General features: G+C 40.3%; 1 protein-coding gene across 2 annotated transcripts in view; it reads right to left on the bottom strand.

Annotated features, from left to right (window-relative positions):
* slc25a12 (solute carrier family 25 member 12) overlaps nt 1–14,054 on the bottom strand; it is a 99,081-nt gene that overhangs the window by 42,213 nt on the left and 42,814 nt on the right. For both annotated transcript variants that reach the window (XM_063052179.1, XM_063052180.1), the window contains exons 7-9: nt 8,559–8,697; nt 7,369–7,462; nt 7,014–7,098 (exon numbers count right to left, since the gene is read on the bottom strand). In XM_063052179.1, coding sequence (XP_062908249.1) covers nt 7,014–7,098; nt 7,369–7,462; nt 8,559–8,697 — 318 coding nt within the window. The remainder of the gene's footprint in view (nt 1–7,013; nt 7,099–7,368; nt 7,463–8,558; nt 8,698–14,054) is intronic.

Genomic DNA, 14,054 nt, shown 5'->3' with positions numbered 1-14,054 from the left:
ACCTCTGCAACCGGATCCCTGACTTCCTCACCCGAAGACCACAGAACGTGCAGATCAAAAATAACATCTCCTCCTTGCTGACAGTCACCCACTGCTCTACTCATTCCACACCCACGATTATGAAGCTAGGCACAGTTCAAACGCCATCTATAAATTTGCCAGTGATACAACAATTGTTAGCAGAATTTCAGATGGTGATGAGGTGGTGTATAGGAGCGAAGCAGATCAGATGATTGAGTGGTGTTGCAGAAACAACCTTGCATTCATGCCAGCAGAACCAAGGAACTGATTGTGCACTTCAGGAAGGGGAAGTCAGTGGGATCAGAAGTGGAAAGGGTGCGCATTCAGATTTCTGGGTGTCAACTTCTCTGAGGATCTATAGTGGGCCAAACAAATTGATGCAATTACAAAGAAGGCACAACAGCTGCTATATTTCATGAGGAGTTTGAGGTGAATTGATATGTCACCAAACACGGTCACAAATATCCAAAAATATACTGTGGAGAGCATTCTTAACTGACTGCATTACTGTCTGGTATGGAGGGGCCATTGCACAGGATTAGAAAAAGCTACAGCAAGTTGTAAAACCTGCCAGCTCTATTATAAGACCATAAGATGCAGGAGCAGAAGTAGGTCATTCAGCCCATCGAGTCTGCTCCACCATTCAATCATGGCTGATCCAATTCTTCCAGTCATCCTAACTTCCCTGCCTTCTCCCCATACCCTTTGATGCCCTGGCTAATCAAGAACCTATCTATCTCTGCCTTAAATGCACCCAATGATCTGGCCTCCACAGCTGCTCGTGGCAACAAATTCCACGGATTTACCACCCTCTGATTAAAGTAATTTCTCCGCATCTCTGTTCTAAATGGACGTCCTTCAATCCTGAAGTTGTGCCCTCTTGTCCTAGAATCCCCCACCATGGGAAATAACTTTACCGTATCTAATCTGTTCAGGCCTTTTAACATTCAGAATGTTTCTATGAGCTCCCCTCTCATTCTCCTGAACTCCAGGGAATACAGCTGCCAGACGTTCCTCATACAGTAGGAAGAGGTGCAGTTGACGTTTCAGGCCAAGACGTCCTGACGAAGGGTCTCGGCCTGAAACATCGACTGCACCTCTTCCTACAGATGCTGCTTGGCCTGCTGCGTTCACCAGCAACTTTGATGTGTGTTGCTTGAATTTCCAGCATCTGCAGAATTCCTGTTGTTCCTCATACGGTAACCCTTTCATTCCTGGAAACATTCTTGTGAATCTTCTCTGAACCCTCTCCAATGTCAGTATATCCCTTCTAAAATAAGGAGCCCAAAATTGCACACAATACTCCGTGTGGTCTCACAGGTGCCTTATAAAGCCTCAACATCACATCTCTGTTCTTATATTCTACACCTCTAGAAATGAATGGCAACATTGCAATCGCCTTCTTCACCACCAACTCAACCTGGAGGTTAACCTTTAGGGTATCCTGCACAAGGACTCCCAAGTCCCTTTGCATCTCTGCACTTGGAATTCTCTCCCCATCTAAATAATAGTCTGCCCGTTTATTTCTTCCACCAAAGTGCATGACCATACACTTTCCAACATTGTATTTCATTTGCCACTTCTAACTTCCCGAGAATCAAGGACACCTTCAAAAGGTGATGCCTCAAAAAGACAGCAACTGCCATTAAGGAACCCTATCACCCAGCACATGTCCACTTCTCATTACTACCCCAAGGTGGAGGTGAAGGAGCCTGAAGACACACACTCAATGCTTCAGGGACAGCTTCAGAATTCTGAATGGACAATGAATCCATTAACATTACCTCAGTATTTTTACCCTCTCTTTTTGCCCTAATATTTAATTTAATTTTCTTTTTTTATACATACTCATCATTGTAATTTATAGTTTTTATTATGTATTACAATGTACTTCTGCCACAGAACAACAAATTTCACAACATATGCCAGTGATATTAAACTTGATTCTGATTCTAAAGGGTCTGCATGAGTGCAACCAAATAAAAGTTGACACAGAATGATACAAAGATATATAACCATAGATGATCAAATGTTGGTTTTAAGCAGCATCCTAGAGAAGTAGATAAACTTTTGGAAGGGGATTATCAAGCTTAAGGATTTGACAACTCTCAGTATAGGTGCAAGAGCTGCAGCAGTTAATACAGGGCCTGCTTTAGAGGATGGATTTGAAGAGAGACGAAAACCTAAAAGGGATGGGAGATTTGCAATGAAGATGAAAATACACACACACACACAAAAAATCACAGCTTAACCAGAAGTTACATTGCTCTGCAGCATGGAAATGGTTAAAATAGGCAGCAAACGGCAGCTGTACAGGACAGTTGCCAGGACAATAAACTTCCATGTGAACAGCTATGAAGTAGCAAGGACACACTCAGCAGACCAACATGAGATATGGATGCAAATGAAGAATTGCAAGACACACACTAACTAATGGACATTAAGGTATAAATGGCCATTAACGTATAGTTTCTTTTGGTTATTAACACTTGAAGAATGTATTGTGATTGTTACATTTTTTTTTTGTGTGCCATACTCTGCCAGAGCCTCGGCGACCACTTTTCAAGTGGTTGTCTTGGGGGAAAGATTCTGTGGGTGGTCCCCCACGTCCTTCTCACAGCGCAGTTTTTTTTTTACGAGGCCGAGTTGCCAGCTCAACACTCAAGCCGGCACGGATGGAAAGTGTGCCCGGGAGCGGCCCAACTGGATTTGAACTTGGGAACCTTCGCTCCAAAGTCTGGCGCTGATGTCACTGTGCCACCAGCCGGCCTGCTACATATTAACAAATAAATAATTAGAAAGTGCACAAAGTTTTCAATTAGGTCAAACATTGACCATTCTGAGCAGTTTCAGAACAGTTTGATGACAAGGGCTGGACTGTTCTCCCTGTGCACAAATAAAGTATGATTGAGAAATGAGAGCAAGTTGTCAAAGTCCAGTTAATCGCTAACAACAGCAGCTCTAAATACCTGCGCAAATTGTGCAGCAATTAGCATGGGGGCTCTTTCTGAGGTTGGAATTGGAGAGTGGCAAACATGTAGAGATATGGAGGAATTACAATGATGAAACTACACACAAAAATGACAGCAGTGCTCTGAATTAGGACCTCAGCAACAGAATCTGAGAGGACCTTAAGTTTATGAAGCATTGAACTGGGAAGCTGGCTAATCAGGCATTGGCAGTGCCAGTTTTAGAAGAAAGGAGGGCACGATGGTGTTTAGCAGCTGTGCAAAAATAGACACAAAGTCCAGTGATGCTATGGAGATGGAAATAACCAGTCTTAGTGCTGGAGCACATCTATAAAAAAAAAAGCTCATCTTGGATGCAATGCTGTGTCATATTTGAGCAGGTAAGTTCAGCTTCAGGCATATACCATGGAGAAGGATAGGGGAATAAGAATAATGGCCAATAACAGCGAGGTAGAAATGGGTATTCTCATATACAAATGGAAAATTATGCATTTTCAGATGTGGTCACCAAGAGTAGCATGCAGATGATAAACATAATGAAGCAAGGTAGATCCGAGGGAGATAGCAAAGGTAGCTGTAGGAATTTAGAAACAGAATCCATTATAGCTGATCCTCTTGCTGCAAGCAAACAGGTAAGAATGCCTTCAAGTGTAAGCAGACTCAACTGACTGACAAATGAAAGGCTATGGAGTGGGATGATAAGATAATCTGGATCAAAATATATTTTTAAGATCAATAAAGTCAAGGAACAATAATTTACATAGGATGCAAGCTATGAATCTGAATTGATGGATTTCTGGAGCGGCTCAGTGAGGGACAATGATAGCAAATCTAATTTCAAAGCCAGCAGGTTCATCTTAAAAGATGTAACAGGCTATAAGGAGTTTCATTGGACTAAAGTAGTTTGTAATATCTTGACTATTAAGGTCACTACTATTAACACTATATAATCAAATAAAGAGATCTCCTGACTGACTAATCGTAATATTACTCTTAACTAATACTTCTATCAGATTAAAGTAGTAAAATAATATCCCAGGACACAAGTCTAAATACACAAAAAAATTCTCTGTTGAGTTATTTGCTTACATCTCAACCTGTTAATATAGTGAGAACAATAAACTTTAAACTGTTTTCACTCTATTTCTCTCTCCTTTTGATCACTGGAAGATCAGAATGGAAATCTATACATGGAGCCAAAAGAAATGGGATAGCTCTTCAATGGATTTTTGCAACTTCATTTACTCGGGGGATGGACACACAGTTCATAGAAGTGCGGCAAAGCAGCAGCAAAGTCATAGACCCTATACAGATTACAGAGGAGGAGGAGGTGTTGGCAAATCAGGGTGGATAAATCCCCAGGACCTGACAAGGTGTTCCTCTGACCACATGGAAGGCAAGTGCAGAAATTGCAGGGGCCCTAGCTGAGATATTTAAGTTATTCTTAGCAACAAGTGAGGTGCCAGAGGATTGGAAGATAGCTAATGTTGTTCTGCTGTTTAAGAAAGGCTCTAAAAATAAAACAGGAAATTATAGGTTGGTGAGCCTGACATCAATAGTGGGAAGGTTATTGGAAGGCATTCTAAGGGAGCACATATATGAATATTTGGATAGACAGGGACTGATTAGGGATAGTCAGCATTGCTTTGTGCATGGTAGGTCAGGTCTAGCCAATCTTATAGAGTTTTTCAAGGAAGTTACTAGGAAAGTTGATGAAGGCAAGACAGTGTGTTGTCTGCATGGATTTTAGCAAGGCATTTGATAAGGTCCTGCGTGGAAAGTTGGTCAAACCAAGATAAGGTAGTAAATTGGATTAGACATTGGCTTTGTGGAAGAAGCCAGAGAGGTAGTAGATAGATGCCTCTCTGACTGGAGGCCTGTGACTACTGGTGTGCCACAGGCATTGGTGCTGAGTCCGTTGTCGTTTGTCATCTGTATCAATCATCTGGATGATAATGTGGTTAACTGAATCAGTAAATTTGTGGATGACACCAAGACTGGGGGTGTAGTAGTCAGCAGAGAAGACTATTAGAGCTTGCAGCGGTAACTGGAGCAGCTGGAAAAAAGGGTTGATAAATGGCAGATGGAATTTAATGCAGACAAGTGCAAATTGTTGAACTTTAGGAGGACCGTCCACGATAAGTCTCGCACAGCAAACGTATAGCACTAAGGAGTATGGTAGAACAAAGGGATCAGGGAGTACAGGTCCACAATTTCTTTGAAAGTGGCAGCACAGGTGAGTAGGAATAGGGTCCTAAAGAATGCTTCTGACACACTGGACTTCATAAATCAAAGTAGTGAGTACAGGAGATGGGATGTTATGTCAAAGTTGTATAAGATGTTGGTGAGGCCTAATTTGGAGTACTGCGTGCAGTTTTGGTCATCTACCTCCAATAAGGTTGAAAGAGTACAGAGAAAATTTACAAAGATGTCGCAAGAACAAGATTGAATAGGTTAGGACTTTATTCCTTGGAATGCAGAAAATTGAGGGGAGATTTGAAAGAGGTATAGAAAATTGTGAAGGGTATGGCAAGCAGGCTTTTTCCACTGAGGTTGGGTGGGACTACAACTAGAGGTCATGGGTCAAGGATGAAATGTGAAAAGTTTCAGGGGAACATGAAGGGAAACTTCTTCACTCAAGAGTGTGGAACAAGCTGCCAGCGCAAGTGGTGCATGGATAGCAGGGGTATGAAGGACTATGGTCTGGGTGCAGGTCGATGGGACTAGGCAGTTTAAATGGATCAGCATGGACTAAGTGGGCCAAAGGGCCTGTTTCTGTCCTGTACTTTTCTATGACTCTATAACTTTCCTCAGTTACCTTGTTCTAAAAGTGCACTTCCCTGCAGCTGAAAATTGTAAAGAAACTGCAGAAACATAGATCCAAAAGAAAAAAAAACGAGAGCATGTGTATTTCTCCATAAATGCTTACAGCATCCACTGAATTTGAACCAATAAGGCACTGAAAACTGCAAAATTGAAAAGAACATGCAAAATAACGTGCTAACACCAGGGCCTATGGGAATACATACAAGCTAGTTAATATCTAATGTTTCCAAACTTCATTCCAAAAGTAACACATAATTATCTTTCATTGCCAGAGGAAGTTATGTCAAAATGTGGAGATGCAACAATGAAATTCTCAATTTGCTGCAAGTCTGAATGGTTAAATTGACTGAACATGTTAGAACACTTACTTTGAATCATAACTCATTTTGCTGTTATTACAGCAATTCTGCTCATTTGCTCATGTGGACTCAGTTACTGTTTTTATTTCATCTGATAACTGGGACCAACAACCAGACTTAAACCTTTTATGGTTGGCTCATTACTCTCCTCAAAAGAGGCTGCATTCTTCTCTAATGTTTATCCGGGTTTGAGAATAACCTTAATTCCTTGATAAATACACAACCGATACAGGAATATGTTCAGCTAAACCCTCTACTGACAACATACAATTTTATGAAGGAAAAATTTCATGGCTAGTACAAACTTGTTACACTCACAGACACTCAACCTGAAGTTTCTCCCTCACTTTGCTTTCTCCTAGCCAGGTTTTGCCTGCATTTCCTGCCTGCCACCAGTCATCTGCTTTCCCCGCTCTCTAATCTTCACTCTTCTCCAGCAAACTTAGACTCCCTTGATTCAACCCCATTTCTTGCTCTCCTTTCTCATCCATCTACTCTTCTGTCCAATCTTCCCTTTCCCAACATCCAAAAACGTTTTGTTTAAATTCTTATTCTAAATCATCCTGTTATTTTCCCTAATAAGTCTTTGCATGGATTGCATATTAGCTTTTAATGCATGCCATTATTTGAATGAAACCATTCAAATGCTGATGCAAGCTTCAAAACAAAATGACCAAGGATTTCAGAATATTTACAGTCATTTACTCAGAGCAAATTAAGAAATGCAATTCCAAGGCTTTATAAAATACCAGCAGTATAAATTCATAATTTTGCCGTCCTTTTAATATTCTCCATCAATATTGTTAAGCAACTGTATTCATCTCAATTTGCCTCTTACCTGCCTCTGGATTTCAGCCAGGTTATAGGGTAGGGCTCCTTCCTCCAATGGTGCTATTCTTTCAATATCTGCCAGAGAGACTCGTCTGAAGACAAAACCCAGGTATTAAAAGTGTAACACACACTGAGCTCAATATGTCTTATCTTTGTTTTGCTGCAATAATTATAACACAGAACAAATTTGATCAGAGAAAGATTTTATTTTGCTACTTAAGAGTTAAGATTTTAATTGTAATTGATATCTAAATACAACGTATTTTGTTATCATCCACCAAGGTTACCATACATTCAAGTGAAACAAATGAATATCAAACTAAAAAATTTAAAAATATCCTTCCATTTAAAAAATGCATTACCCGGTTGGACTGTACAGAGCCACAAGCTGGAAAAGGATATCAACTTCCAGGGGTGTAATCTGCCCAAATTTATTAGCAGCATGAGAAAACTCCTCTAAATTTCAAAAGAAAATAAAGATAATATAGGTCATTTCCAATGACAAACATAGTACATAGTACAGATAAAAGCAATTAGCATTTGGGATAAAACTCTTCCTGAAACCAAGAAAGCACAGCCCTCCGTGGTATGAAATGAAATTAAAGAAGCAATGGTACATTTCCAAGTTTGCAAGAAGTTGGGAAACCTGCAATTGGGTACAGAGCCATGAACCTACTCCTTTTCAGAAGGTGCTATCAAAGTAACTTGGATGAATAATTGCAATACATTTTGTGGATAATATACAGTGGATAATCAAAGCTTAGGGTGATTTATGGGATGCTAAACAATCAGGTTACTTTGTCCCAGATAGCATCAATATCTTTTATAACGGTGGCACTGCTCCTGATTTGTGCCTTGTGGATGATGGAAAAGCATGGTGGTGTTTGGAGGCGAGTCATTTGCTGCATCAACTTCTGATCTTCCCTTGTTGCCATGATATTTACATGGCTACACCATTTGACTCTCCAGTGAAAGAGGACACTCAGGATAGTGAGGGAGATACACCAGTTTATCTGTCTAGTGCTACAATGACAACAATTCTAAAACAAATGCTATAAAAATAGCCAAAACCCAATTTTCCAAAGTCATCGACTTCAAAGTTCTTCTATAATATATTTTGCAAGTAAATTAGACTTAAATTTAATTTAGCATGAGTACCTGTGCTGGGACCAGATTGTTCAAGTTCATACTGAGAGCAACTGCAGGTTCATGAATGATCTAAAGTTGTGAAGTAACAATGATATTTTGGCATATTATCAAGTAGGACCCATGTCATTGTATAGGGTTTATTTAGTAAAACTGCACAGGACAAAATCATTCAGTTTCTTCTGCAGTTTTAAGATTCTTTTAGGTTTATGTTTTCTTTCTCTAGCTGCTCTTATTCGAAGTATTTAAGTTCTTTATTGACATTCTTTCTCTCTTACTGCCCTTATTAACCTATCAACTGGATGTCTTCATATTTAACATGTCCCCTGATTTTTCCCATCCTTTCCATTGTAAATTTACTGTTTTTTCACTTGTCTGGAGGAGGGAAATCAAAGAATGTTTTTACCTTTAGTAACCTCCACATCTTTTCTTGTGCCTGCCAAAGTGCTGTATATCTTCCTAATCAGTTCCATATTATTCAACAAAGAGTTGAAAGCATTGAAATAAGAAAAGCTGACATTATGAGAACTAGTTCCACCTGCTACCTGTTGAATAAAAAGAATAGTGTTGTTTTAAATAGCTGCAAAAAAATAACTTTGAGAAATCACTATTAATGCTGCTCAACTAAAAGTGATAAAAATTCTAAATTATCAGAGTATTATACCATATAATATAGACCCATTATATTAGCAAATCCTTTTAAATGTCTCAGGCAATTCAGTTTAATTACTGCTTGGATTTCAGATTAGAATATGCAGCTCATATTCATAATGGATTTTAATATAAAAGTGTTAATACTGAGAATGTATTGTGTCACATACATTATCAGTAAATCAACTGTTGGCATAATAATTTTTCTCATCTCAAATGGCACAATTAATTTGTATTCGTGTTGAATAATTGTGGATAGAGCTAAAGAACGGCAAGGGTAAAAAGACACTGATGGAAGTTGCAAAAAAAGCTCCTAACAGTAATAAGGATGTGGTCTACAAATTACAAAGGGAGATAGAAAATGCATGCCAAAAGGGCAAAGTTATAATAGGCATGGAGGACTTCAATATGCAGGTAGCTTCACGCTGGTGCTGGATTACAGGAGAGGGATTTTCTAGAGTGCTGACGAGATGGCTTTTTAGAGCAGCTCGTGGTTCAGCCCACTAAAGGACCTATTATTCTGGACTGGATATTGTGCAATGAACCAGAATTGATTAGAGAGCTGAAGGTAAGAGAACCCTTAGGGAAAAGTGATCATAAGTTAAAGTCAGATGTATCAGTGTTACAGTGGAGTAAAGGGAATTACAGAGACATGAGCGAGGAGTTGGCCAGAACTGAATGAAAAAGAACACCAGCAGGGATGGCATGACGGCAACAATGGCTGGAATTTCTGGAAGCAATTCGAATAGCAGATGATATTTACATCCCAAAGAGGAAAAAGTATTCTCTAGTAAAGTTAACACAACAGTGTTAACAACTGTTAACAACAAGAGAAGTCAAAGCCAACATAAAAGCCAAAGGGAGGGCATATAATAAAGCAAAAATTAGTGGGAAGTTAAGAGGATTGGGAAACTTTTAAAAACCAACAGAAGGCAACTAAAACAGTCACTAAGAATGCAAAGATGGAATACAAAAGTAAACTAGCCAATAATATTAAAGAGGATACCAAAAGTTTCTTCAGATATATAAAGTGTAAAAGAGAGGCAAGAATGGATATCCGAGTGCTGGAAAACAACGCTGGAGAGGTAGTAATGGGGGAACATCGAAATAGCAGATGAACTGAATAAGTGTTGTGATCAGTCTTCACCGTGGAAGACACTAGCAGTATGGTGGAAGTTCCAGGTGTCAGGGGGCATGAAGTATGTTCAGTTACCATAACTAGAGAGGAGATTCTTGGGAAAATGAAAGGCCTGAAGGTAGATAAATCACCTGGACCAGATTTCTGGAAGAGGTGACTAAAGAGATTGTGGAGGCAATAGTAATGATCTTTCAAGAATCAAAGTTCAAATTTCAAGGTTCTAGAAGACTGGAAAATTGCAAGTGTCACTCCACACTTCAAAAAGGGAGAGAGGCAGAAGAAAGAAAACTATAGGCCAGTTAGTCTGACCTCAGTGGTCAAATGTGGAGGTGATTATTAAGGATGAGGTCTCAGGGTACTTGGAGGCACATGATAAAACAGGCCTTGGTTAGCATGATTTCCTCAAAGGAAAATCTTGCCTGACAAATCTGGTGGGATTCTTTGACAAAAGAAGCAGGATAGACAAAGGAGAATCGGTTGATGTTCTGCACTTGGATTTTGACAAGGTGCCACACGTGAGGTTGTTTAACAAGCTACGAGCCCATTGTATTACAGGAAAGATACTAGCATGGATAAAGCACTGGCTGATTGGCAGGAGGCAAAAAGTGGGAATAAAGGAAGCCTTTTCTGGTTGACTGGCAGTGACTAGTGGTGTTCCACAGGTGTCTGTGTAGGGACCGATTCCTTTTATGTTATATGTCAATGATTTGGATGATGGAATTGATAGCTTTGTTGCAAAGTTTTCAGACGATATGACAACAGGTGGAGGGGAAGGTAGCTTTGAAGAAGTAGAGGCTACAGATTAACAGACATATTAGGAGAACAGGCAAAGAAACGGCAGATGGAATAGTGTGTTGGGATGTGTACTGTCATGCACTTTGGTAGAAGAAATGAAACGGCTATTTTCTAAATAGAGAGAAATACTAAAACTGAGGTCTAAAGGGACTTGGGAGTCCTTGTGCAGGATTCCCTAAAGGTTAATTTGCAGGTCGAGTCTGTGGTGAAGAAGGCAAATGCAACGTTAGCAGTCATTTCAAGAGGACAAGAATATAAAAGCAAGGATGTAATGTTGAGACTTTATAAGGCACGGTTGAGGCCTGACTTGGAGGATTGTGAGCAGTTTTGGGCCTCTTATCTTAGAAAGGAAGTACTGAATCTAGAGAGGTTTCAAAGGAAGTTCATGAAAATGATTCCAAGATTGAATGGCTTGACATATGAAAAGCAGTTGATAGCTCCGGGCCTATCTTCACTGGAATTCGGAAACATGAGGGGTGAGCTCATTGAAACCCATCAAATAGTGAAAGACCTTGATGGAGTGGGTGTGGAGAGGATGTTTCCTATGGCAGGAGAGTCTACGATCAGAGAACACAGCCTCAGAATAAAGGGTTGTCCTTTTAGGACAGAGATGAGGAACAACTTCAGTTAGAGAGTGGTGAATCTGTGGAATTCTTTGCCAGAGGCAGCTGTGGAGGCCAAGTCTGTATGTATATTTAAGGCAGAGGTTGAGATTCTTGATGAGCATGAAGGGATACGGGGAGAAGGCAGGAGATGGGGATTGAGAGGAAAAATTGGATCAGCCATGATGAAATGGTACAGCAGACTCAATGGCCTAATTCGGCTCCTATATTTTATGGTCTTAATTTAATACATTAAACTATGTGACTGTTACAGCATATTGTGCAATTATAGTTCTAGTTTTAAATTAATGCCTTTCTTTTTCCTCAGAAATGCTACCAATGCTGTGAACTGCCAGCATTACTGTCCTTGAGAGAGTTGTATCACCTATTGGACAGAGTGCAGTGAAAGTCAGTTACTGTTGTTTTTTACCATCCATTTTTCTTTTGATAACAGAATTAGCTTTTAAAGGTTTTAAATGTCAGAGTTATCCACATGCATATATTTGGCCAAGGCTTATGCTGGCCCTGCCACGTTGAAGCACACATGGTCAGAAGGTCAGCAGTGTTCTGCCTGTCATTTTACACCTGACTGCTCTGGAAGCTGCTGCCAGAGAATTTGCTCCAGATAAGTGTGGCCCTAGCCAGTAAGCAGAGATGGCTAGCTTTGCAAGCACATTTCATGAACGTAGTTATGTCACTACCTTAATTGTTATTAAAACTCAAAACACAATTAGAAATGAAGATTTCATTAGCAGGCTTTAGGCAAAAGCAGTTAGTAGCAACTGCGTGCAGAGGATTGTGTGATTTGATAGCATTCAGTGGTAGTGATGTTTGGGAACATGTATTATAGGTTACTGAGATAAATAAATAAGTAGAACTGGAGATAAGAGAGCTAAATAGGTCTACTTTGATTCAAGACTGTCATGATCACCCTCAAGACAATTACTGCTAGTTCCTCTAAGTGACCAAAATATCAAGCATCTACCTTAGTAAGATCTTTCTACAAATTCTTACATCCCAAAAGCACCCATGTCACTCCAGACCAGTGTTCTTTCTTTCCAAAAGTGAAGAAAACTTTAACAACACAGGCATAACCTGACCTGGATGATTACTCACATTCCCTGAAAACTAGCATCAAGATCCTCAAACTGTGTCAGTTATTACTAAAGAAACATAGAAAACCTACAGCACAATACAGGCCCTTCGGCCCACAAAGTTGTGCTGAACATGTCCCTACCTTAGAAATTACTAGGCTTACCTACAGCCCTCTATTTTTCTAAGCTCCATGTACCTATCCAAAAGTCTCTTAAAAGACCCTATCGTATCCGCCTCCACCACCATTGCCAGCAGCCCATTCCACCCACTCACCACTCTCTGTGTAAAAAAACTTACCCCTAACATCTCCTTTGTATCTACTCCACAGCACCTTAAACTTGTGTCCTCTTGTGGCAACCATTTCAGCCCTGGGAAAAAGCCTCTGACTATCCACACGAACTTCCAATAAGTTCTCTAAAGAAGCCAATAGCAGGACTTCTCATACTCTAGATCGGATTTAGCCAGGAGGTTACAGCAAGCGAACACACCAATACATTAGCTGTTTGCACATCGAGTTGCATTTATTAAATTCTGGTTTCAGATGAAATGCAAAGTATTTAATATTGTTTTGCATAACATAATAAACCAGTGCACTACGTATACCAAGCGGAAATACATGTTAGTAGGGAAGTGGTGTTAGGTAAATTGAAGGGATTGAAGGCAGATAAATCCCCAGGGCCAGATGGTCTGCATCCCAGAGTGCTTAAGGAAGTGGCCCAAGAAATAGTGGATGCATTAGTGATAATTTTTCAAAACTCGTTAGATTCTGGACTAGTTCCTGAGGATTGGAGGGTGGCTAATGTAACCCCACTTTTTAAAAAAGGAGGGAGAGAGAAACCGGGGAATTATAGGCCGGTTAGCCTAACGTCGGTGGTGGGGAAACTGCTGGAGTCAGTTATCAAGGATGTGATAACAGCACATTTGGAAAGCGGTGAAATGATCGGACAAAGTCAGCATGGATTTGTGAAAGGAAAATCATGTCTGACGAATCTCATAGAATTTTTTGAGGATGTAACTAGTAGAGTGGATAGGGGAGAACCAGTGGATGTGGTATATTTGGATTTTCAAAAGGCTTTTGACAAGGTCCCACACAGGAGATTAGTGTGCAAACTTAAAGCACATGGTATTGGGGGTAAGGTATTGGTGTGGGTGGAGAATTGGTTAGCAGACAGGAAGCAAAGAGTGGGAATAAACGGGACCTTTTCAGAATGGCAGGCGGTGACTAGTGGGGTACCGCAAGGCTCAGTGCTGGGACCCCAGTTGTTTACAATATATATTAATGACTTGGATGAGGGAATTAAATGCAGCATCTCCAAGTTTGCGGATGACACGAAGCTGGGTGGCAGTGTTAGCAGTGAGGAGGATGCTAAGAGGATGCAGGGTGACTTGGATAGGTTGGGTGAGTGGGCAAACTCATGGCAGATGCAATTTAATGTGGATAAATGTGAAGTTATCCACTTTGGTGGCAAAAATAGGAAAACAGATTATTATCTGAATGGTGGCCGATTAGGAAAAGGGGAGGTGCAACGAGACCTGGGTGTCATTATACACCAGTCATTGAAAGTGGGCATGCAGGTACAGCAGGCGGTGAAAAAGGCGAACGGTATGCTGGCATTTATAG

The sequence above is a fragment of the Mobula hypostoma genome, chromosome 6 (genome assembly GCF_963921235.1).
Source record: "Mobula hypostoma chromosome 6, sMobHyp1.1, whole genome shotgun sequence".
NCBI classification, from domain to species: Eukaryota; Metazoa; Chordata; class Chondrichthyes; order Myliobatiformes; family Myliobatidae; genus Mobula; species Mobula hypostoma.
This window is presented reverse-complemented; position numbering and strand designations above follow the sequence as displayed.